Source organism: Schistocerca gregaria, chromosome 2 (genome assembly GCF_023897955.1).
Source record: "Schistocerca gregaria isolate iqSchGreg1 chromosome 2, iqSchGreg1.2, whole genome shotgun sequence".
NCBI classification, from domain to species: domain Eukaryota; kingdom Metazoa; phylum Arthropoda; class Insecta; order Orthoptera; family Acrididae; genus Schistocerca; species Schistocerca gregaria.
Genome location: NC_064921.1, coordinates 208457290 through 208484152, shown reverse-complemented (window position 1 = coordinate 208484152; position 26863 = coordinate 208457290). Strand labels below are relative to the sequence as shown.

At 42.7% G+C, this 26863-nt stretch overlaps 1 protein-coding gene across 1 annotated transcript in view; it reads right to left on the bottom strand.

Moving 5' to 3' along the window:
* LOC126336703 (solute carrier family 22 member 7-like) overlaps positions 1-26863 on the bottom strand; it is a 186641-nt gene that overhangs the window by 60270 nt on the left and 99508 nt on the right. The window contains exons 4-6 of the mRNA XM_050000664.1: positions 24946-25037; positions 14829-14991; positions 3411-3568 (exon numbers count right to left, since the gene is read on the bottom strand). Coding sequence (XP_049856621.1) covers positions 3411-3568; positions 14829-14991; positions 24946-25037 — 413 coding nt within the window. The remainder of the gene's footprint in view (positions 1-3410; positions 3569-14828; positions 14992-24945; positions 25038-26863) is intronic.

Below are 26863 nucleotides of genomic sequence, written 5' to 3'. Positions count from 1 at the left end.
TCTATAGCAAGCAAAAGAAGACCGTTGTCAGTAATTTTCCAGATAAGGTAACATGATATTGTGCAGTATACGAATGTGTCACCTTTTGCATGTTTGCTGCACAAAATCCATCTTTATTCTGCATTCGGAGAGATTTCGATCATAAGTTGACTCATATTAGCACCCTAGACCAAACGTTCACAAATTAATATAGTATGGAATATAAAAATAGCATCGCAAGTGATGTAAATAAATCAGGTCCTTTTTATGTGTAATACCTGTTTAGCACTCGGTCTTCAGGCCACAAGTGGCCCATCAGGACCATCCGAGCGCCGTGTCATCCTCAGTTGAGGATACGGATAGGAGTGGCGTGTGGTCAGCACACTTCTCTCCCGGTCGTTATGATGGTTTCTTTGACCGGAGCCGCTACTGTTCGGTCGAGTAGCTCCTCAACTGGCATCACGAGGCTGAGCGCACCTCAAAAAATGGCAACAGCGCATGAAGGCTGGATGATCACCCATCCAAGTGGCGGCCACGCCTGACAGCGCTTAACTTCGGTGATCTCACAGCAACCGGTGTATTCACTGCGGCTACCCCGGTGCCTAATACCTGTTTGATCAGTGTTAAGAACAAAATCCTTGTCGTATTTTGGTGTGAGGGCGTAGGTCTGCATTCGGAAATTTGCTGCTGCTTTAAGGACTTGCTGCAGTGAGGCGCTTACCCTTTCGGATGAAAATCTGAAGATTTTTATCTGGCGAATCCGATGTCTTCGCTTGAAGAGGGCGATCCACGAGTCTGTAGCTTGAAAATTAAATCAGGAAATTGGCTAGCAGTGACAAGAGTCCATTGGTGCAGGTTTCTCGTCGTCGCCTGCTGATTATATTCTCGAGCTTCTATGAAACAATCATAGCTCCACAAATCAGTTGCTTCAAGTTGTTCATGCGTTGTGCTACCTTGCTTCATATATCCTTCCCATCTTTTCAAACCTTTCATGCTTTTCAGACGCGAAGCTCCCCTTCCACGAAAAGTCAGCAAACTCCATCCTGGATGGTCTGTCGCTAGATTGGCGACCGTAATCTTGTAGTAATGCGGAACATATGGCTGCCATTTTCGACTGATTCTCTTCCGTCTTGTAATCGTCCGATGAAGATGAAGCTACTTCTTCAGTTTCTTCAAACATATCCTTTTCATTGATGCTTTGGTAGGCAATTTGTTCGTCTTGTACCATGTGTTGTTTCTCCGCTAGCACTTCGCAAATTCTGCGAAATATTTCTTCTCCAATTTCCATGAGTTCTTGTGTTATTACTTCGAAAGGTTTCGAAGCGATGAGAAAGTTCTGGGGAAGGAGCTGTGCACTGTACACAAATGCCGTTTTTTATCTTAATTTTGAAACGCCACTGTAAAGCGATTTGGTACCACAATCAAGTTCACATTGTTTTGCTGTTCAAATACCAGGCACATCAATACATTTACACGTAAAATCAGACATCTTGGAGTGCTGACATGTAACTACCTCGGGGGCTAACATTCGAATGAAGTATTCATTGTGTTTATAAAGTGCTGTCCCCTTTCTCCCTCCACCAGGCCGGAAATTGTTTGTGCACTTGCAGCTGTTTCTGGTGGGTCAAAACTAACTGCAGGATTATGAGGAAAATTGGTTCATTCCTTGAGACGTACCGTACATGTACCTATACCAGGAAAATGAGCTCATGGGGGGTTGAAACATAACTCCAGGGAAAATGGTTATAATCGTAAACTACTTCCAAGATGTTAGAGAAAAGTTCGAGTTTTCAAGGTGAAGATTATGATTCGTTACATACTGATAATTTTCACAATCATATTAAGAACTGTATGGGAATGAAGAAAGAAAAGACAATAACAGCGAGAACGGAAATCGATCCACAGTCCTCCATCTTATGGAAACAAGCGCTTACTCGATCAGCTAGGGGCTCCTTGACTGCTAGCGACCACACTTTAGTATATATGCATGCCTAAAACTTATAAACTCCATTTCCTCCATAATGTATGACAGTTGTGCCTTCCGTTATATTCGCATATGCATTGACAATGCGCTGACGCATATCCTTCAACTTTCCCCACAGAATCCGGGGACGTCAGATCCGGTGAATGTGCAGGCCATGGTATAATGCTTCGACGAGCAACCTACCTGTCATGAAATATGCTATTCAATACCGCTTCAACCGCACGCGAGCTATGTGCCGGACATCCATCATGTTGGAAGTACATCGCCATTCTGCCATGCAGTGAAACATTTTGTAGCAACACCGGTAGAACATTGCATAGGAAATCAGCATACGTTGCATCCTTTTAGACTGCCATCGGTAACATGGGGGCCAATTATCCTTCCTCCCATAATGCCGCACCATACATAACCCGCCAAGGTTGCTGATGTTCCACTTGTCGCAGCCATCGTGTATTTTCCGTTGCCCAATGTGCATATTATGCCGGTTTACGTTACCGCTGTTGGTGAATGCCGCTTCGTCGCTAAAAATCTGTCATCGTCCTGTAATTTCTCTTGTACCCAGTGGCAGAACTATTCACGACGTTCAAAGTCGTCACCATGCAATCCCTGGTGCATAGAAATATGGTACGGATGCAATCGATGTTGGTGTAACATTCTCAACACCGACGTTTTTGAGATTCCCGATTCTCGCGCTATTTGTCTGCTACTGATGTGCGGATTAGCCGCGACAGCAGCTAAAACACCTACTTGGGCAGTATCATTTGTTGAAGGTCGTGGTTGACGTTTCACATGTGGCGGAACACTTCCTGTCTCCTTAAATGACGGAACTATCCGGCGAACGGTCCGGATGTTGTCGTCCAGGGTACCGAGCAACATACATAGCACACTCCCGTTGGGCATTTTGATCACAATAGCCATAAATCAACACGATATCGATATTTTCCGCAATTGGTAAACGGTCCATTTTAACGCTGGTAATGTATCACGAAGCAAATACCGTCCGCACTAGCGGAATGTTACGTCATACCACGTACTTATACGTTTGTGACTATTACAGCGCCATCTACCACTTTTTTAAGTGGTCCAACTAAAACATTCATATTTGTTTAGGTGCTACACGAATATGTAATAAAAAATGGGGGTTCATGTTTAAAAAACGTAGCCGATATCCGTTTGACCTATGGCACCGCCATCTAGCGGGTCAACCATAGCGCCATCTGGTTTCTCGCCTCAAGCTAGACAAGTTTTGTTCTTTGTAGTTTTTTCCTTTGATGCTTATTTCGTGAGACATTTGGCCCAGTCAATATCAGTGGAGCACCCTGTATTAAGTACTTTGTAAGAGTTTTTAAATAGCCTTACGTTACAAAATAGACTGCACTGATGAAGTATTGTGAGGGCGGAGTCACTGATTTGTATGTGTACTCAGCTGGCGCACGTTGGTACCTACCTAGGGTGAGGGTGGTGCTGTAGCAGGCGCCGTAGCTGCTGCCGCCCAGGAAGATGGCGGCGGCGAACAGCCAGTAGATGTCGGACGAGAAGACGCAGCCTATGCGGCCCAGCAGGACGCACACCGCCGCCACGTGGAACACTGGACGGCGGCCCACGCTGCCGGCCAAGGAAGACACGGTCGCAGTTACGCAGCGGTGTGGTCGCACGCCGTTAGTCATCAAAAGGATACAGCAAAATAACAGAGATACATGTGAAACTTTCTGGCGTGCGTCGTGCTTGGGTAGCTCAGTTGGTAGAGCACTTGCCCGCGAAAGGCAAAAGTCCCGAGTTCGATTGTCGGCCCGGCACTCAGTTTTAATCTGCCAGGAAGTTTGATATCAGCGCCCACTCCGCTGCAGAGCGACAATCTCATTCTGGAGAGACACATGTAATTGTTTACTTAAGAGTGTGCACTCTAATAGGCTTTAGACCATGAATTATTAAATCCCAGGCAATAGCTGAATAATATTATAAAAACCGAACACGCAGACATTCCTTTAGATTTCAAACAGTGGCCCGCCCAGCAAGCACAACAACTTCAGAAGAAAGTTTTAATCTCAAGGAATATTCACAATAGGTGTATACCTATTAGACCTATTCAGAGACCGGAACAGGCTCAGAACTGGTAATAATCATATACGGCACATCTGCCTAGCTTTTCAGAGAACGGTACAGATTCAGGAGTGGTAATAATCATTTACGGCACATCTTCCTATCAGTTAAAGCACACACTAAAGCAGGGCTTCCCAACCTTTTCAGCTGGCGGACCCCTTCTTCAGTCGAAAATCCATGACGGACCCCTAGTCAGTCAACAGCACAGTAACTTCACATTTCAGAGCGAAACCCATGAGAACTGAAAGCTTCTTAATGCAGGTGCCATGTTCCCAATGACCCCCCCCCCCCCCTCGAAGTATCAATAGCCTTTGCTTTAGAGATGAATGAAAATAACTTGAATTAACGATCCAATTTGAATTCTCACTGTATCCAGACACTTACTAGTGGATTTACTCCCTTTGTTCAACACACTATAGCCTGATTAAAATGTCTTGAATAAATAAAATATGGCGTTTCAGTCTTCGATTGCTATACTTTATTTTCAATTACCGGTTTCGGGCTAGCTGCCCATCTTCAGATAATGTATTGTAGTTACAGAGTAACTTGTCCGTACAGAACACTCAGTTATGACAGCGAACTAAGTGTTCTGTACGGACAAGTTACTCTGTAACTACAATATATGATCTGAAGATGGGCAGCTAGCCCGAAACCGGTAATTGAAAATAAAGAATAGCGATCGAAGACTGAAACGCCATATTTTATTTATTGAACAATCGCGGAATTTACATTGAGACAATCTTGTCTAGTTTTGATAAAATTTCTTGGTAATTGAAATTTCACACGATGGAGCTTTCTTCCTCCAAGAGCATTCAACGTCACGTCCAAACTGTTCGCTGTTGACAAGCTGCCGCTTATGGTCTGTTCACTTCCACTATTTGGCTACTGCTGTGTAAGGAGCATGCATATTTCGTAACAGTTGTGTGTGTGTGTGTGTGTGTGTGTGTGTGTGTGTGTGTGTGTGTGTGGTTTTTCGCGAAATCCGAAGAAAAATGTTCAAATGTATGTAAAATCTTCCCTTGGTCGCCCTCCCTCCTCATGCATTTCAACTGGAAACTTCCCTTGTTGTGAAGGCGATGGAGAAACTGCACCCTTCTTCAATGATCCTGACTTCAGCCACCGATCGATGTTAGAAGTAATAAACTGGTCAAAAATCGACTTGTGAAATAGGTAGTGCACTGACAAAGCAATTTTAACATTTAATGATGCCTGGGGCCGCAAACGTGCCAGCGAGCGCTGTGATTGGTCGACATAGCTCGCTCCACGCATGCGTAAAAGGTTTCAGCGCATCTAGAGCCGTGAGCCGGCGCACAAACGACCCCTGTATTGTTCCGAAACAGTCGATCAGAGAAGCCGCATTCTCCGGAACTAAACTTTGTATACGTTCTCACTTAGGAACCGCAAAGGCTGCTCGGGGATACGACCTGAAGTAAAAGCACACATGTTTTTCACACGAAAAAGAGTTAATTTTACTCATTATTTTACACGATTTGGTGAAAGGTGGCCGCGCGGACCACACGTTGGGAAGCCCTGCACTAAAGAATGGGTCCACCATTAACCAACGAGAACAATCTGCAGTCTTGTGAGTCTTCCATAAACTAGAGAACTTACAACAAATAAATGGCAGCTGTAAGCTGTAATATGCACATACACTGGATTCATTAAAAACATTCCAGGAATCATAAATATTTAATAGAGGTCAGAATCAAAATGAGGGAATTGCGTCAGAGGAAATGGAATGAAAACTTCTAATGGGCAAAAGCACATGAGGGAAATCCTGGGAATGCACTAGCCGCACAAGCAACTCTAGAAAACGCAACATGAAACTACAACAGAATCGTTTCTTCTGTGTTCAGAAGGAAGGTAAGATGCACTTAGAAAGAAAGTGGCAATCATAAAAGACTTTTATCCCTACTGCTAAACACCGTCTTCCCACAAGGTTACCGCAGTTATCTGTGTTAACCGAGAATGGAAATTAATGTGTCACTATCGTTCGTTCAAGCTAGTCTCAAGAGCTGCTTGTACGCGTGGAGAGGGTGAACAAACAGTAGGTCACGTGTTACGGGTGTGTTGCGTATTTCATACAGTGTGAGTAGCCCTAAGGAAGCAGCTCGCTCATCAGTAAACCAGTTTTAGTAAACCTACACATGAACGAACTTCACACATTTTACAATTTAATAATAATTTCCAGCAAATGAATAATAATGTCACTTAAAGTCTAAAAAAATTATGTTCCACCTGAAAACCATATGTCGATCATACAGAAGTCTTCAGTTGGGAATTCCATATTTTACGGACTATAAGACGCTACGGATTACAAGACACACCTTAATTGTAAAGCAGTTTTTTTAAATAACGTATTTACATGGCAAAGCCAGATGAAAAAAATCTTATTTCATAAAAACGAATTGACCTTTAAAATCCCATAAAATTGTCATTTAGATTTTCTTCTTCTTATTTTTCTTCTTCTTCTTCTTCTTCTTTCTCATCGTTGCCTTTTTCGTACACAAGATGTTACTTATTCCACACTTCTTGAAAGAATTAACGATAATGTCTTCCTCATTCTAGACCACGACTTTTTAATCCACTAACACACTTGTTTGATTGTAGGTCGTTTTGAAGCTCCCTTCGGTGTGAATCCATGTTGTGTTTCGTCCTCCCAGAATAACAAAAAATGGTTCAAATGGCTCTGAGCACTATGGGACTTAACTGCTGAGGTTATCAGTCCCCTAGAACTTAGAACTACTGAAACCTAACTAACCTAAAGACATCACACACATCCATGCCCGAGGCAGGATCCGAACCTGCGACCGTAACGGTCGCGCGGTTCCAGACTGTAGCGCCTAGAACCGTTCGGCCACTTCGGCCGGCTCCAGAATAACAGCAAGCTCTGAATTTCCCTGTCTCAATATCTCTTTCACTGAATTTTGAAGTAACTACAAAACCTAAGAACCTTCAACATCGCAGCGCGTCAGCAATCATTGGTTAATATATTAAAAAACTAAAAACCCGCCTCGACTGCGAAAAAAGCACCTAATGTTAAGTGTTAACCTAGGTTACGGCGTAGATAACTAGAACCTCTTCAGAACAATAAAACCCACAAGTGCCTAAGAATACCTTTGTGAATGATTAAAAGAACGCCATAGCTCTACACTATAATAAAATAAAATAAACTACAAAACTAATCTAGAGCATGAGGATAATTCTTCTGCAACGAAGTACCTTTCCTTATCTCCCACACTCTGTTAACCCATAATTTCATACCACCCTCTTCCATCCTACCTTTTTTATGGACCTGAACAACAGGAACAACAAGTGTCGGTATTTCACGAGGTTTTGGCATTGTTTTGCGCTTGAAAATGATCATTGAATTATGTTTAGTACCGTCAGCAAAACATGAACAGACGAAAGTGTAGTGCATTTTTCATATCGACTTGTTTTTATAGTTACAGTTTTAGCACCTTTCGCCGGCCGCAGTGGCCGAGCGGTTCTAGGCGCTTCAGTCCTGCCTAGGGCATGGATGTGTTGTGATGTCCTTAGGTTAGTTAGGTTCAAGTAGTTCTAAATCTAGGGGACTGATGACCTCAGATGTTAAGTCCCATAGTGCACAGAGCCATTTGAACAATTTTTAGCACCTTTTATGGCAACACTTCTGTTACTCGACATATCAAATGTCAGAAGAATTTCTCTGTATGGCTTAGGTCGACACTGGTTTTCTTTCGAAACTGACTAATAAAGAGTTGGAAAGATAATATTTCCTCTTTAAATTCTTGTGGCATTTTATGAGATTTTTTGATTTTGGTTCGCGTGCCAAGTCCATGAAGTTTCATAAACCTGTAGCATCAAACAAGTCCAACCTTAAAGTCTGTTAAGATCCAATATAGTGCTAATTTACAAGAGTGCATTTGAATCGTTTTTGAATTATTTCCGATGCCATTTTGACTGTGCCCTTGAATCCACTTCAATACGTAATCTTCTAGTTTTGGCCATTTTGCATTCATTTCTTTATTTGCACATGTAGTATTACTCATTTCTTTCAGTTCTTCCTCAATAGCCCGCCAATAGCGAGTGGTTTTTTATGTTCGTGCTCAATTGTTCGGTTTCCATGTTCTTCTGTATATGCTATTACTGCCAATTTACAGCCCACGTCATACGTATACCTTTTATTTTTTTTCCATTACGAAACCAGATACTAACAAAAATATTGTACTGTTACCGAAAACACAAATCACTTTGAATTCAAGTTCACTGGCACCGTAAAGTGCAATGACGCATTATAAGCTAGACAGTGCTTTGTTTGTAATGGCAGGGCCGGAGGGAGACAGAATTAGGAAGCTTGTAAATCCCCGCAACTCCTGTTCGTCGCCTCGCTGCTCTGCTGCTGCTGCCAGTTGAGTCCAGTGTTGCCAGGTAGAGACAGGCAATTTTTAATTCTGGCGGGAATTTTAAATCAAACACTCGACATTTTTGCAATAATTTCGAGTATAAGACGCACCTGTGTGAGGTCCTCCACATGAGTGCTGAAAGGACTTCGGTTACACTATAAATCAATCTAATCTAAAAGCCGTAAATTCAACTAAATACCTGGGTATTACAATTATGAATAACTTCAATTGGAAGGAACACACAGAAAATGCTGTGGTGAAGGCTAACCAAAGACTGCGTTTTATTGGCAGGACACTCAGAAAATGTAACCGACCTACTAAGGAGACTGCCTACACTACGCTTGTCCGTCCTCTTTAAGAATACTGCTGTGCGGTGTGGAATCCTTACCAGACAGGACTGACGGAGTACATAGAAAAAGTTCAAAGAAAAGTGGCAAGTTTTTTATTATCGCGAAATATGGGAGAGGGTGTCATAGAAATGATACACGATTTGGCCGTTTTTCGTTGCGACGGAACCTTCTCATGAAATTCCAATCACCAACTTTCTCCTCCGAATGCGAAAATATTTTGTTGACACCGACCTACATAGGAAGGAAGATAAAATAAGGGGACTCCGTAAAGAAAGATATAGGTGTTCATTCTTTCCACGCTCTAAACGAAATTGGAATAATGGAGAATTGTGAAGGTGGTTCGATGAACCCTCTGCCAGAGCCCGCCCGGTTGGCCGTGCAGGTAGAGACAGGCAATTTTTAATTCTGGCGGGAACGAGCGCCTGGTCCCCGGCACGAATCCGCCCAGCGGATTTGTGTCGAGGTCTGGTGAACCAGCCAGTCTCTGGATGGCTTTTAGGCGGTTTTCCATCTGCCTCGGTGAATGCCGGCTGGTTCCCCTTTTCCGCCTCAGTTACACTATGTCAGCGATTGCTGCATAAGCAAGCTCTCCATGTACGCGTACACCACCGTTACTCTACCACGCAAACATAGGGGTTACACTCGTCTGGTGTGAGACGTTCCGTGAGGGGTCCACCAGGAGCCGATCCACACAATAACCCTTGGTTCGGTGTGGGGCGGCGGAAGGGTGAAATGGACAGCGGTAGTAGCTGTGGGGTTGTGCACCACTGCGGCTGCGTCGGGAATGGAGCCTCTCCAACGTTTTTAGGTCCCCGGTTAACATACATACATACCCTCTGTTAGGTACTTAAATGTGGTTTGCAGAGTATCCATGTAGATGTAAATGTAGATGAATTTGGAGGCAGTTTTCGAAGAAAAACGTATGTCTTATAGTCCGTAAAATACAATACCTTTCATCCATACTATTGTTAGCAGTGAAAGTGGATACTGCAGTTTCCAGTTCATCGATGGGTTTTGGACGGTTTTTATAGACAGTTGCTTTCGCTGCAACCCAGCAGAAAAAAGTCAGGTGGTGTTAGGTCAGGCGATCGTGGAGGCCAAAGTTAAATTATGCGATCACCAAAAACATGGACAGAAGTGACATTGAAAAGCGAGCTGTATGCGCGGTTACACCATCTTGTTGAAAATAACCGTTCAGTATTTCACTTAACACAAGTTCTCCTACGAATGGGTACAGAATATCGCTGCAGTATCGCTGTGCGTTTATTGTTTCGTTGAAAAATATGGGACCCACAATCCGACGCCTGGAAATTGCAATCCAAACTCCTATTTTCACAGAATGAAGTGGTTCCTCACCAATTCACAATAGATTTGCAGTATTCCACATACGAGAATTTTGCGAGTTCATGTACCTGGAGAAATGAAACCACGCCTCATCAATGAAAAACGTTTCATTTAAGAATATCCCGTTTTGTTGAACGAAATTTTTGAACCATTGAAAATAATGCATTCTCTTGCCATGGTCAGTATTTTTCAGTTCTTGGACGACTGTCACTTTGTATGGGAAACGTTCTAATTTGGTCCTTAGAGCTGTGTCAGCCGAAACTAACATGGATTTCCTGGGCGAGTGTTCTTACTGACTTGTTGGGGTTCATGGACATTTTATCGGAGATATCGAGTGATTTATCCTCCGACAAAAAGCTAGGACGTTCACTTCTCGGTGCATCTGTCACTGAACCCGTACTTCGAAATTCGTTAATCAAATCTCGCACAGTATCGCGATGTGGGAGTTTTGTCTCCGCGAAAACTTAATTAAATGTTTGACAAGCTGAAACTGTGTATTTAGCGCCAGCTTTGAACACTTGTTCGACTAAAAACACAGTCTTGAGTGGTTAGCATTTTTAAAGTTACAAAACCGAAATAAACGAACTCTATCTATCTATCACTTGAGGCTTGTCCCACAGTTACGTAGGGTCAGCCATCGTTAATCGGCTTTGGCATGTTAGTAGTAAAAGTGTGGCCGGATGCCCTTCCTGCCACCGCCCCGTACCCCCCCCCCCCCCCCCCCCCCCCCCGGCACAGAATTAGTGTACCCCAACTGGCTGCGTCGAGTGTAATCCATGGAATAGTGCGAATGTGTTCAGATGTCTGCGAGCCGTGTAACTGAGGCGAAACATGGGGACCAGCCGGTATTCACCTAGCGGGATGTGGTAAACCGCCTAAAAACACATCCAGGCTGTCCAGCACATCGGCCCTCGTCGTTAATCCGCCGGGCGGATTCGATCTGGGGCCGGCGCGCCTACTCAGATCCAGGAAGTAGCGAAAAACGAAGTAAACGAACAAAGGAACTAAACTTAAACGTTCAAATCAACATGCAACGACACAGACCAAAGATACTACTGACGCTGGCTGAGATAAACAAAACAGTGGAATGTTAGGAGAGTCCACTTGAAGGGAAGTAACCCAAGCAGGCGAACAATCATACGGCACGCGCGGCTGACAATCATACGGCACTGCGGAGAGACTTTTTGAACATCTCGTATATTCACAAAGTCGTTATGTTTCAGTGATGGTGCGATTCAGTTCCTGAACCTGTCGCCGGGAGCACCAATACCAGTTAAAACATAAAATACAGGTATCAGTGTAGGGAAAAGCAAAAATGTGGCTGGTTGAGGCAATATCTCTAATCTAGGTGCAACGAAGATTCAAAACAACTTGTAGGAAACCGCCAACAGACGTTGATTAAGGCACGAAAATATCCTTTTTTTACTTTGTAGATAAGGGTGCAGTTGAGTAGAAGAATGGCATCGTCAGACGTTCAACGTCTTCAACAATAAAATAGCGTTTTCAGATGAGTCAACATTCTTTGGCTCCTGGTGGGAAATTTTACCAACGTGCTACAATGGGACGAAAACAGACTTAGTTTCAGTATGTCATCATGATATGCGCGACGTAACATTGTTGCGACTTTAGGTTAACCTAATGCACTAAGATCTAGCACAGGGCCGGCCACGTGGTGCCAGACCACGCGTGCAGCGTGTGTGGGGCGCGTGCGCGCCAACGCCCGGCCTGCCTTTGGCTTTGTTCGGTCCTTCTCGGAAATACCGGGAACAGCGCGACATTCAATTTGGCACTGCGGTACGGCATTTTTCGATCGGCACAACTCTCTCAGTTTCGGCAGAATCGTGACGTCGTCGTCGTTTAACCTTCGCTATTTCTTCTGGCATGAAGGACATTATAGATCCAGTGACCTTTTGCACCAAAAGAGGCAGTCTAACGACCTGTCGTGACATTACAGTACGATGCAGAAAGAATTTAAAGATTTAGTTGACAATGAAAGAGCAAGAAATTACAACGATTGACGGACGGTATTCATTGTTCTAGACCTCAAGAAGCACTTTGTACTAAATTTTTTAGGCACGCAGCACGTGATGAAATTGGTGGTACCAGTAGTAAAACTTCTGAAGTCCTGCACATTATTCTATTGCCATTTGCAACATTTTTCAACGAAAGTGAACGGAGAGTATGGGTTCTTTATACATAACTGCAAAAACTACGGTGTTTAACAAGAATGGCATGCCTGGAACAATTATCATCTTTTCGTAGTTTCATACTAAATTTCCTGATATGTTCGCTTTTATTCCCACCACCTGTACCCTTTTAATTTAAAGGGGTAATAATCGTTAACTGCCAGCCGAGCGGTTCTAGGCGCTTAAGTCTGGAGCCGCGCTGCTGCAACTGACGCAGGTTCGAATCCTGCCTCGGGCTTGGATGTGTGGGATGTCCTTAGGTTAGTTAGGTTTAAGTAGTTCTAAGTCTAGGGGACTGATGACCTCAGATGTTAAGTCCCATAGTACTCAGAAACATTTGAGCCATAATCGTAACTAAATCGGACATACTAATTTCATGTATGTAACTGGAAATGATGAAATATATTTAAATTTTATAATTAACAGCTCAGCATTTCAAGGGATAAAATGAAATGAATGAAATAAGAAAACGTGATAGCAGCGACAATCTGGCTCGGGCTGACTAACTGCCCATTTTGTGCTCTTGGCTATTGCAATATGTCAAGCACTGGTCATAGATGCCTTATACTCTACTTGTAAATGTCTTCAGAAAGCGTTTTAGGTTTTCCTACAGCCAACTCAGGTAAAACATTCTTGGAACTTGAGAGGGACATCTACCTGCTTCTACTCACAAAGCTTGAGCCGAATTGGTGAGCTCCGTCCCACTCCCTCATGATCACCGGTCGCCACTCTCAATGTCCTGGACTCTTTTTTCTTTTCGTGTGGGGGGGGGGGGGGGGGGGAGGGGCGTTGTAAATAGATGCAATGTCTGGAGACTGGTGCATCAGCACGTAAAAGACAACCTGAAGACCAGGGTGCGGTGTGCACTAGGGTACGACAAAGACATCTGCTCATTCTTCATCTGTAAAACGTATGTTACTGATACGGTGTACTTACAAATGCGTCAAAATTACATTACACCGCGGTTCAAGGAGATACAGCCCGATGTAAAGTTTCAATTAGATGAAACACCACCTCAATGGGAAACAAATGTCCAGGAGTCATCGCGTCAAGAATTCCCGTTGGAATGAATTGCAAGCTGTGAACCATGAGAAAAAAGTAAATAAACTGTTTATTAACAACTTTCTTTGTGTGACCATCATCCGCAGCAAGCACAGAAATATTTGTTTTGTGAATAAGAACGGTCTTTACGTGAAGCAGTGTATTTTATTTCTTCCAGAAGCGTTTCGCCTGTTAAGACATCTTCAGTGGGATCGAGAAAGATACACGTTTCTTTTGATATTTGATATTTGTAGGTTGTAAAACAATTCACTTATCGTTTCTTACATAAATAAGTGATTATTTACAGTACTTTGTGTTTTTGTTTGGCATCTGTGTTGCCTCTTACCTGATTACATAAAAGAGATTGTACTATAACTTCACTTACAAAACGTAAGCATGTTTTCATGTTATAAACTTTTTTCTTCACAATTTTGATATTGTTTTCCCTATGCTCATCGAAAATTACTGGCTTATAATATTATACAAAGAGTGAAAATGTTGTTGCAAATATTCTACTAAGTTTACAGTCTTCCCAGTTTTACATAGTTTTAAGCTCTTTACAGACATATTAAGAACATTTTCGTCCATTTTTGTCACTGCACTCTGGGCATATTTGTATAGGCGTGAAGTGCCTATTATACAGAGAGAACACGCCATGAAGTTGGTGAAAAAATGCTGACTTCAAACATATTTTGCTGACCTCAGAAACCTTGCGATGATTCTAGAACCCTTGCCACGAGTTCACTACGTCAGTTAAAACTACATTTACGTGTGAGGCCGGATATTACGTGCATATTTTACTGGAATACGTACGGTAACTTTGAACCTCTGGATCTTGGTAATGGATAATGATGTCAGAAAATGTTTCGAAGTTCCCCGAGAATATCATCTTAAAAAGATATGGTGAAGTTATCGAGTAGAGATTATAGATGTCGCCACGCCCACAATTGGTATTTTTCGTGTACAAATATCATTTTTTTTCGGAGTTTTCTCAGGGACTGCTGATGAACAAATGGTACTTTTATAAGCCACCCAAGGTCCACACTAGACCACATCTAACGTAAAAGAACCAACCGATTTACTCAATTTCTCTGGGTTGGAGGAAGAACCTGTACTGTTGGATGGCTACAGTATGCCTATTCTTCCGACGAGTATGCAAATGGCCGTCGGGCCAAGGGCTGTCCAAAACACTTGACCCCTTATTTCTGTGGTCAATAGAACCCAAGATACGAACTCCTAAACGAACGCATTTGCACGTTCAGCTCTTTGCAGCATATTGTAATGCGCTAAGTCTTTTTATAATATGTAGAGATTTATCCATTAATCTGTGCAATTAAAGCACTTGAAAGGCAGACGCTGCTACTTTCCTTTTTATTGTTTAAGCCAGTTAATGACGAGAGCGTAGTATTGAGAGAGTTTAGATCTCTGAGCTGCAGTCAGCGAGATGCGCAGTACTCACACGTCAGACAGCTGTCCGAACACCAGCAGGCCGACGGCTTGCCCCAGGCTGGACAGCGAGAGCGCGATGGACGCTTTGATGGCGTCGTTGCACACCCAGTTGTGCTGAGAGACCGCAGTCTGCGTGTACCACGTGCGGTCGTACTCCCAGCCGAACTGACACTCTGTCCAACAAGTGTGCAGTACCAGATTACTTTCCTAATGTTTTCTCACAGGATATTTTACTCATTAACAAAATACACATTAACAATAACAATCAAACGTAAACTGAAGTTTTTACAGAAAGATTCACTTATTATACAGTCCAGTCGCATTGTCTAAATCATTTTTCAATCCGTTTTGATCTTCTGATGACTTTACACAACGGTAAAGCCTACTGGAAATCTAAAAATATGGGATCAGTATCATCTGTGTCACCTGCCACAGCCACCGTAGTTTGGTTTATTTCACTATTCTTCTACACTGTCCAATTACATTAATGTGACCGCACGTCAAAAGCCTCAATAACCACGTTTTGAAGCGCGAACTGTTGCGAGACGTGCAAGAAGAGAGTCATTGAGGTTCTGGAAGGTGTCAACAGTATGTGGGGCCATGCCGACTCCTGTGACATGGCCAGCTGCGATAGGTTTCTCGGTTGAGGGTCCACTGCACGTACATCCTGATCGAGGTGGTCACACAGACTCTCTAAAGCTAAAACTAAACTTCTTCCTAACAGGCTACCAAGACCCAACGGTACCCATCCTCATACCACAGGCGTCACTGGATGCGGATCTGGAGGGGCATGTGGTCAGCACACCGCTCTCCCGGCCGTATGTCAGTTTCCGAGACCGGAGCCGCTACTTCTCAATCAAGTAGCTCCTCAGTTTGCCTCACAAGGGCTGAGTGCACCCCGCTTGCCCACAGCGCTCGGCCAACCGAATGGTCACCCATCCAAGTGCTAACCCAGGCTGACAGAGCTTAACGTCGGTGATCTGATGGGAACCGGTGTTACCATTGCGGCAAGGCCGTCAGCTACACAGACTCTCGGCTGGGTTTAAATCCGGGAAGTTTGGTGGCCAAAGGAGTACGGTTAACCCATCTTGGTGCTCTTCGAACCATGGACGCGCACTGCGAGCGGTGTGACACATTGCATTATGCTTCTGGTACACACTGTCGTGCAGAGGAAAAAGCAAAAACTGGATGCAGGGGTGGACATGGTCACCAAGAAGCATACTTATGTTGATTCATTGTGCCTTCCAGAATGGCGAAGTCATCCAGGGAGTGCCGCGAAAACATTCCTCAGACCATAACGCTCCCTCCTCCGGCCTGGACTCTTCCGACAATCCAATGGACATCTGTCCGATGGAGTAAATAAGGTTACTCATCCAGTTGTGGTACGGGCGTGCAAATTCCTTCGTCGCTATTGACCAGCAGTCGGCGCGCGTGCGTGAACCAGGTGCCTGTTGCGAATGCCCATACACAGCAACTTTCGCTGGACGGTCGCTCAGGAGATGGTGTTGGTAGCCCCTTGGTTCATCTAGATGGTGTTGGTAGCCCCTTGGTTCATCTAGGTTGTCAGCTACTCAACAGTCGCACGTATATTCGCCCGTACACGACTCCACAGCCGCCGTTCACGCCTTTTATCTACGATCTCTACTGCACCACTGTTGTCTTGACGCTGGTTCTGGATAGCACCATCTCGTCGCACACGGTATATTTTAAACGTGACGGCGCGCGAAGAGTTTCCAAGCTAAGCTATTTGAGAAACGCTGGCCTGAAAAACATTGACCATGCCCCTTCGGAAGTCAGATAAGGCACTCTATTTCCGCACGTTCGCCTCCGCCCCACGTTTTATATACCCTCCACTGCTAGTGGCGCCCGAGCCGTCTGTGAGTGGTTATTGCACATTGACGCCGAACAAAGTTAAGTCCCATAGTGCTCGGAACCACTTAAACCGCTTTTGAACAAAAGTGTTTTTCGCTGAGATAGGACCTTCTCATGAAATTTAAGTCACCAACTTTCTCCTCAGAGAGTGAAAATATTTTTTTGCCACCCACCTACATAGGGAGAAATGATGATCATTGGGAGAAATCAGAGCTCGCAGGGAAATATTTAAGTGCTCGTTTTTCCCGCTCGCTGTTCGAGAGTGGATCGGTAGGGAAGTAGCTTAAAAGTGGTTCGATGAACACTCTGCCAGGAATTCAATTGTGGATAGCCGAGTGATCATGTAGACTTAGATGTAAATGTATATTTGATTTCCACTACTGCAACTCGCTCTTGAATATATCGACATTAAACGGTATGCTGATTAATCCATATCGGGGCAGAATTTCTACCGCTGCCAGGCTGAACATCTGGCAATCTCTTGGAATTTGAAATACCCATTACAACATCGAATGCTACAGTAAAAACCCCTAGGAACTTAATTACAGGTATAAAGGGAGACACACCTACACATATGATTCAAAATACAAATTACTAATAGGTCAAGCATATACAGTATGGTCGGTAACAGTCTGAAAAGTTTGTAAAGATTTTGCAGGGTACGCTGCGCTGAGAAATAATCGTTAACAAAAAAAAAAAAAAAAAAAAAAAAAAAAAAAAAAAAAATGATACGCTCCGTCGTTTTCAAGTTATTTGGCACTAACGTTAACTAATCAGGTCCTCACGCGCTCAGTTCCAAGCACTTCACGCACTAAAATGTCTTAATTTACAGACATCTGTGGGTCCGAGAGTTACCACTTGTTAAAAGCTCGTCACCAGTTAAAATGTGCCTTATTCGAATGTAATAAATTTAAGCTAGGTGAGCGAGAGCTGTGCTTGCTCGGTTTCAGGAAACCAGACGCAGAACAAATTAGGCGTCAGTGTCTATGGTAGGCAGCTCGCTCGACGATCTGATTGGCTAACTTCTGTGCTAAATTACTCGGAAACGGTTCAACGAGTCGAATTTTTTCCTTGACAATCATTTCTCAGTACAACATCCCCTGAAACACCCATACAAGCTTTTCAGACTGTTCCTGACCGCCATATAACGGCATTAAAACGTTGCATGCTGGGCTCCACAAGCTGCTCATGGAGACGTCTACATTAACAGCAAAACTGATTAAAATACTCGCAGTTCATAAGACGAGAAACAGGAGGCACACCATCTTTTCATTACTGGACACCCGTTCCGCCTTGGAATTACTATATAACCACTCTAAACAGTCTGAAATTAATCTCATTCGAAAAGACAACTATAATCTGATCCGGGTATCAGCCCCCAGTACGTTCGTTTTACCAAAGCATAGTCCCACACTTTGATTTTTGCAGCTCCTATTCCCAAGTACCACAGATGCTCTTCCTGCTACCCTAGGGTTAAGTTGATGCTATTTCACTTGGCTGACTGATATTTGGTATCGTCTTGAAGCTGAATCTGGTCTTGTCAAATATAATTCCAGTTCACGTTACTTTTCAGATAATCAGTTTAGTACCATATAAACCACTGCCCCTAACTAGAGCAAAATACTATTATTTTCAATAGTCCTCCCTCTCCATCTGTGATACCGATAACGACATGCTTAAGAATTTCTGTCAGCCCTCAAACGCAAGCCGGCAGGTGTGGCGGTGCGGTTCTAGGCGCTACAGTCTGGAGCTGAGCGACCGCTACGGTCGCAGGTTCGAATCCTGCCTCAGGCATGGATGTGTGTGATGTCCTTAGGGTGGTTAGGTTTAGTTAGTTCTAAGTTCTGGGCGACTGATGACCTCATAATGCTCAGAGCCATTTGAACCACAAAAGCAAATGTTACTTTCCCTTCAATTTAAGTGAGGTGGGATGTGGACCATACCCACTTACAAAAAGTAAAAAACCTCTTAACGGGTAAATTTCGCCCGCTTACAACCTTTCCTCAAAATCAGAAAATATTTAATAGACTCATTTCCCAGTACCACTGCTTCTCCAGGCTTTTCGCCACTCTAATGATAGCTTATTCATTATTTCGAACATGCTGTCTCCCTACTCTCCTGCGATGGCTTTAGCCTTCTTTGTACCCCTTTCCTTATTCAGTCCATCGAACCTCTGTAGCGTAAGATGTAGTAATTTTTCCAGACCCCAATAATAAAACAAAGAGCTTCTGTTGGTATCGTTCGACATTCTCGGGCTTAGTCTTATCGCTATACTTCACTGTGCTCTTCAGATTGCCAGGGCAAACATCGCAGTCCTCAATCTGTGAGTCCATACGTTTGCTCCGTATCACATGACGTCTGCTAAAATACGTTCCAGTAAGTTCATAAGAATTGAAAAGAAAGTTTAAACTTATTCCGTGTACATTGATAATCTTTTTCATAAATAAGACGGCATTGTAACTAATCTGTTTAACATGGTCTAGAAAATTTTACTGTTCATCAAGAATGATTAATAATTTTTTGGTAGGAGTTCTTGTCAGCGATAAGAGTCCTTTTATCAATAAATGAACCGTTTTTTGTACAGCCACTTTTAGTTTATTTAGCTGACACCAATCATACTGGGTGATTGAGCTGCCCCAACTGATGTCGCTTTATGCAACACACAATGTTGTATTTGGCCTTCAAAAACCATGCGAGAGATTTCCCTACTTTCTCGCTCGCTACGCGCAAACTATTAGTCGTACAGAAAAAATGAACAGGACCTTTCTGTAGAAAATTTAACGTAATTAAATTTTGTGGCGGGATACGTTTTCCGCTGGAGGCAACGGTTTTCGAGTAATTCTAGAAAAACGTACAAAAGGTGACCTCCATCCTCAGAATTCGTCAGCGGTCAGGATTTGTATAATGTTGCTCGTGGCATTGCCTCCTACCACAGCATAAAAATTTCCGACTACACAAACTACTCCCGATGTTCGGCCTGCTTTGGCCTCTGTAGACTGGGCTATTATTAATTTAAATACGCCCACCAAGATAATGAAAGAAAAACGGCTTTTGTAAATGTTACGCTAAAACCAATTACGTTGACAATTCGAGCAAAACTTGACTGTTACAGGCACAGTAGTTTCGCAGTCAGAAGATATGACGAGTCCAACTATGTAATTGTTTATTTTATGCTGTTAAAATCGGAATATTGTTAGATAAAATTCACACAAAGGTCAGTTTTAAAATATGTAAATACCCGACTAAGCCGGTGTATAAAGAGGCCAGTCGTGAAGACAGAAAAGGTCGAATGTGGTAAATAATTGCCGGCCGGGGTGGCCGAGCGGTTCTAGGTGCTAAAGTCTGGAACCGCGCTACCTCTACGGTCACAGGTTCGAATCCTGCCTCTGGCATGGATGTGTGTGATATCCTTATGTTAGTTAGGTTTAAGTAATTCTAAGTTCTAGGGGACTGATGACCTCAGAAGTTAAGTCCCATAGTGCTCAGAGCCATTTGAATCATTTGGTAAATAATTCGTGCAGTCGCAAATTTTAGTGCAGTTATATGGGGGAGTGCCTCGAGCAACATACCAGAAATAATGATCTATGGGTGCTGTGAGTGGGAGTGCAGGTGCGCTTGAATGTCACTTTTGCACGGTTTTCTTGAATAACTCGAAAACTGAGGCCTCTAGCGAAAGCGCATCCCAGTTCAAAATTTAACGACATTAAATTTCCTACAAAAATAGGTCGATATGACTATAGGATAGCAGGATCTTTATCTTCCACCTTTTAAGAATGATATTTTCAACTATTTTCCATTGCAGTAACATTTTTCCTTGCTTCAAGCAATCGTTGATTTGGTTTGATGTTATTTTATCTTTTAAGGAGTGAAGCACCTCAGTCGATACCTTGTCAGGTCCTGCAGATATTCTTTTTTTTCAGCTGTATGATGGCTACTCTTATATCTTCCTAAGTGAGTGACATCGCTTCTGTACGGTTATCGTAATCGTTATCCATCTTTTCCCGAAGTTGTTCCTGATTATTATCTTCGTCCTCTACATTGCCGTTCGGTAAAAATACTTGCAGCAGCATATCAGCAGACTGTTGTCAGTCTTCGGTCATTTCTCCATTATCCCTTTACAGAGTTAACAACATTGTAGGGCTCCATTACTTCACTTATCATTATCTGGCAAGGTACACCCCAGAGTGTTAGGGCCATTTCATTGCAAATGTTGTTTTTCCACCAATAATCTCTGGTTTTAATGACCTCTCCCTTGTACTGTAAACAACGAAGGTCTCTAAACGAACCTATTCGTGTAGCTTTGGTAATTGCACTGATGATGGCACACTTTATCGACCTTGTGCTCCACGCAACCGTCGGTTCTTTTATCTGCTGTCATGTCATCTGCCTGTATTTCTACCAGCTTAAACTTGCTTTTCAGTAGTGAACAATCTGCCCTCTTAATGTTGTAACGTTGAAACGTACATCCCTGTGTTTACACCGCCGAACAGATCATAAGTGATGGATTGTAATAGTCCTTCATCCAACAACCATTTTACAATACCAGAAAGTACTTCATTCTTCACTAAACTTAAATCCTACTCTATTCTGAAATTTGGACATGCTTACTGGCAGACTGCATTCGCTATCTGAGTCCATTAGGTCAGAATCCGTGGCATTTGTAATGCCACTACACCACAGGTTAGAGTGTGCGCTTACTTCCATCGTAATTACACACCGCCTTCGGTCTACTACCAAAACAGATCCATCCTTAGGATCAAAATAGTCCCCTATTCCTTCACTAAACTGAACGTAAGGTTTCGTTGTCTTTATTTCTGTACACATACCAGTTGATTATAAATGAGGCACATGTTATCCATAAACCTGACCAAACTTAGCAAACACAATTATAAATGTCATTGCATTTGGATCATCTACTACTACGAGAGCGTGCTCAAAAAAAATTACTTCGAAATTTTTTATTTGGATACCATTAAAGCATTTTAAATAAAATAAACATTATTAACATTCTACATGTTTATTGTTTTTGTCTACATACTTGCAGCTCTCTGCCGCTCGAGGGCTCCGAATTCTAGCGTCTGACATAGCGGTGTGCAACGTAGCTATGTCCATGCGTGATAAACAGAGTGCTATAATCGAGATTCGAATTCGAAGAGTTCGCCCACACATGAAGCACCCACGCCTTCAGCATCACAGTGCAGACCAGACACGAGCGCACGGGCACGTGCAACAATCCGACACCTTGGGTTCACTGTCACCGGTCATCCATTATACAGCCTCGACTTTTCCCCACCTCATTTTCACCTTGTTTCCATAACTTAAAGAACACCTTCTAGGACTTCATTTTGATAGTGATAAAGCGATGCGAGAAGAGGTGAGGTTGTGGCTTCTTCAACGAAGTGGAACGTTGAGCAGAGACAATATCAACAAACCAGTCTCTCATTGGGAGAAAGGTGTTCGTCGCCGGGCGTGTTATGTTGAGAAATAAAAATGTAGACACTAAGAATAAAGATGTAGAATGTTAATAACGTTTGTTTCATTTAAAAAACTGTAGTAGGTTTCTTATAAAAAAATCGGAGGCATCACTTTCCAGAACGCCCTCGTATTATCATCGAACAGCGAGGTCCGTCTGGAATTTTAGCTTATTTCATGTATGGTTCCTAAATATATGTTACATTACAACATATCTCCTCTGCTAATTTAAATAATGCAGTACTGACCTCAGCTCTTCCTATAGTGATTACCTGAGTAATATAACGAGATAAGGATAATTCGATTACTCGGCTTAAAAAAACCTGAATAACAAAACTTGGTTAATGTAACGGGGTCACACGACTGAATAAATCCGTCTGCAAGTGATATGCTGTTCATAATTCTCAATATCAGCTGCACCCAAAAAATAGCTTTCTCGGATAGATGTGTAGGGTACTCAAACTGCTCCCTCTGGTAGGGAGCGAACTTGAATCGTTCACCGTTTCAGTCAAAATCCAATACAAAGCACACATTTAGTCTTTTAGTTCCCTGTAGTATTGTTACACGTTCCATTGTAGCTCAGCTCGTTTGCTGATAATCTCCGTGTATTTCTCCGATCCAACAAGTGACCCGCATATCTTCGAGACTGAAGTAGTCAGTTGTTGTCATTGTTGTTGCTGTTGTATTCAGTCGGAAGCCTTTTTGATGTATCTCTCGAAACTACTCTATCCCGTGCAAACCTCTTCATCTCCGAATAACTACTGTAACCTATATCCTTCTGAATCTGCTTACTGTATTCATCTCTTGGTCTCCCCCCCCCCCCCCCACACACACACACACGCTTCCTACCAGTACTAAAGTGGTGATCCCTTGAGATCACAGAATGTATCTCCCCAGTTCTATTCAGTACTTACTCATTAACCTAATTTTCAGCTTTCTTCTGCAGCACTACATTTCAGAAGCCTCTATTGCCTTCTTGTCTAAACTGTTTATTGTCCACGTTGACTTACTCACATGGCTAAAATCCATATAAATACCTTCAGGAAAGACTTCCTATCACTCAAGTCCATATTCGATGTTAATAAATTTCTCTTCTTCAGACATGCTTTTCTTGCTATTGCAGGCATACATTTTTTAGCCCCTCTACTTCGACCATCATCAGTTATTTTGCCGGCCAAATAACGAAACTCATCTACTACTTAAAAGTTTCTCTTTTGCTAATCTAATTCCCTCAGTATCGCGGGATTTAATTCGACAACATTTCATTACTCTTCTTTTGATTTTGTTTATGTTTAGCTTATATCCTCTTTTCAAGACACTGTCCATTCCTTTCAGCTGCCCTTCCAAGTTCTTTGCTGTCTCTGAACGAATTACAATGTATCGGAAAACTTCAGAGTCTTTATTTTTTCTCCATAATCTTTAATTTCTACTCCAAAATTTTCTTTTCTCTCCTCTACTGCTTGCTCGCTGTACAGATTCAATAACGTCGGAAATAGGCGACAACCGTTTCTCATTCCCTTCTCAACCAATTATTTCCTTTCATGTCCCTTGACTCTTACAACTGCCGTATAGTTACTGAGCAAATTCTAAATAGCCTTTCGGTCCCTGTATTTTACCTCTGCTATCATCAGAATTTCAAAGACTGTACTCCAGTCAACGCTGTAAAAAGCTTTCTCTAATTCTACAAATGTTGTAAACGTAGGTTTGTCTTTCCCTAACCTATCCTGAAAGATAATTCGTAGGGTCACTGCAGCATCGCTTTTACCTACATTTCTCCGAAATCCACCCTAATCTTCCCAGAGGTTGGCTTCTACCAGCTTCTCCAGTCTTCCATGAAGAATTCATGGTAGTATTTTGCAACCATGACTTATTAAACTGGTAATCCGGTAGCACTCACACCAGTCAGCACCTGCTTTCTATGGAACTGGAATACAGTATTCTCCTTGAAGTCTGAGGATATTATGCCTGTCTCACACATCTTGCACACCAGATGAAAGAGCTCTGTCGTAGACTGCTCCCCCAACATTATCAGTAGTTCTGACGGAATGTCGTCTACTCCAGTCTTTCACTGCTATAGAAAATTTCTTTCGCTGTATCATATCTTATCTTCATCTACGTCTTCTTTCCTTTCTATAATATTTCCTTCATTTTCACCTCCCTTTTATAAACCCTCTGTATATTCTTTCCACCTTTCCGCTTTGTCTTCTTTGTTTAGGACTGGCTTTCCAACTCATCTGTTGATACTCATACAGCTGCTTCTCTTTTTTTCCAATGCCTCTTTAATTTTCCTCTAGGCGCCCTCTGCTTCCCCTAGTGATACGGTATATGCCTCTAAATCCAACATTTGTTCTGTAGCCATTCCTGATTAGCAATTGAAGTAGTGAGAGGGCCTAGAAAGTTAAGTAGTTTGGTAGCCCTTGTCTGACGGAGTTTTGGAGGTACAGCCTTTGAGATGTGGAAACATCAAAACAGCCAGAGGATGGTTTGCTAGGTTAGTGAGGTCAGTGAGTAATGACTCCATGGAAGGTCGTGTTATTCAGAAGGAATACGAGGTGGGGACGAAAATGTACGCTACACATATTCTACTACCTTCATCATTGTTACAGTTTTCAGTAATCTTTTCCTCTTCTTCTCTTTATATCTTCGGAATAAGGTAGAAAGTTATGCTCTCTATTGTTGACACACAATATAATTAGGACAGTGTTCCTAATGCACGTAAATGTGCCGTTACGTTTATCACATAACTCTCTCTTTAACTACATGCACTTCATCATGCTGAATACCTGTAATGTTTTCCTCTATGGAAGACCCGATATTATGAGGATTCTCCTCCGGATCGGCATACATGCTGCAGCGACTGTAAATGTTCGCTTTCCTGAAACATACAAGCAAACAACACAGGATTAACTTGGCTTTTGGTGAGCGTATTCAATAGAATAAACATCAACTTCATGATGCTTGTTACAGAGCAGTTTCTTTGGTTCGTTACGCTGTTGAAATTCTGAACTTACTCTAGCGAGAATGGCAAAATACACGTGAGCCTGTAATGTAGACCGTCTTTCGTGTTAGAAAAGATAACGTTCTCACCGATTTACGTCGATAATAGCAGCTTACCTCTTTATTCTTATGTTTTCCAAAAAATTTCAGTCCTCTCAGAGATATCCATTGCATAATGCTAACATCTAATCCTTTTTCTAAGAAAAATACCTCACTCATGATAAGTGGATGGTGACTCAGATTTACTTCGCTAGCAAACGGGAAGTTGCAATATACAATGTGGAAACAGAAGACTGGCGCTTTGGTCCTAATGTCAGCTGATGATGATTTTAATACGAAAGTGTTAAGGCTTCTCTGGCCACTTCTCGACAAACTGCCTGTTGGCTTCTATCTTGGATTCTTCGGTCGACGTTCGTTTGACGATGTTTCCGGCGTTACGCCAGCGCGAGTGACTGGTATTCTGGTATTGTCAGTGTTTCACCTCCCACTGTCCGCCACCAGCAATGGAGAGTGGAGTTTTGACAAAGTCAGCCACGTGTGCTGGCCTTTCTTTAAATCATCAGCCTTTAGACTGGTTTGATGCGGAACGCCACAAATTGTCGTGTGCCGTGCTGGCGTTACGTCAGAGTGGAAGTGACAGAGAGAAATAGGAATAACATATGATACAGTGGATATTAAAATCCACATTCTGGTGATATGCAACGTAGTGCGGAGAAAGCTTACTATGAAAGAAAGCTTCTTCTTTCAGACATGTACATTTTAGTTTCTTGTTTGCTAAAATGCATTTTGGGACTGTAGAATGATTTATTTTGACCACTTAGAGTGAATTCGGCGAAACCACAATACACATCCTGGGAAAAGTTATTAATATTGGCATCACTGGTTTTATATTTGGCTGAAAAATACTAAGTCTACAGAAAGTAGACTTCCGAAACCTTACTTAGTTGCCGTTGCAGTATAATAGACATCTTCAGGTTCTTAATTGCAAAGAATCTTGACTTTTAGATATGGTTCTCATTACGGTCGAAAATGTGTATTAGAGGTGGCTCGTTGATGGTTAGAATTGAGAATAGCCAGTGGTAGTTGAAAGAGGATGAAGTCGCAAAGGAAACCGTTCATATCGCAGGATATGAATAAGTGAGAAAAACGCCGAAAACAAAAAAAGAGACAAATGTAATCCACTGTTTTCTGGGCTACAATGAACCAGCATGAATATATATAGTATATTGGGCCATGTTATTCGGTACTAGGGTAAAAAACGTCCAAGCACTACTCAAAAGACTACAGTGAAAGCGCACAGAATGAACTCTAACGTAGCGTAGCACGGCGGGAAAACGAGCAAGCAAGCAAGATTCCTTTATCCATCTAGGGTTTGGCATAGCTTGGCTTGGACGGGAATAAAGCAACCTGCCCGTTCGGCTGAAAACGTGGGGCAGCTTGCCTGACTAGCTAACAGGCGAGCACAGGCGATTTAAAAGTGGAATGTGTACACCTCCGCTGTCACCTTCTGCCCTTGCGCTGAAGGCCCTTTGTGAGGCCGCTATGATGGTGGTCTTCAGTTCTGCACGTGGTCGTTGAACATACACTCCTGGAAATTGAAATAAGAACACCGTGAATTAATTGTCCCAGGAAGGGGAAACTTTATTGACACATTCCTGGGGTCAGATACATCACATGATCACACTGACAGAACCACAGGCACAT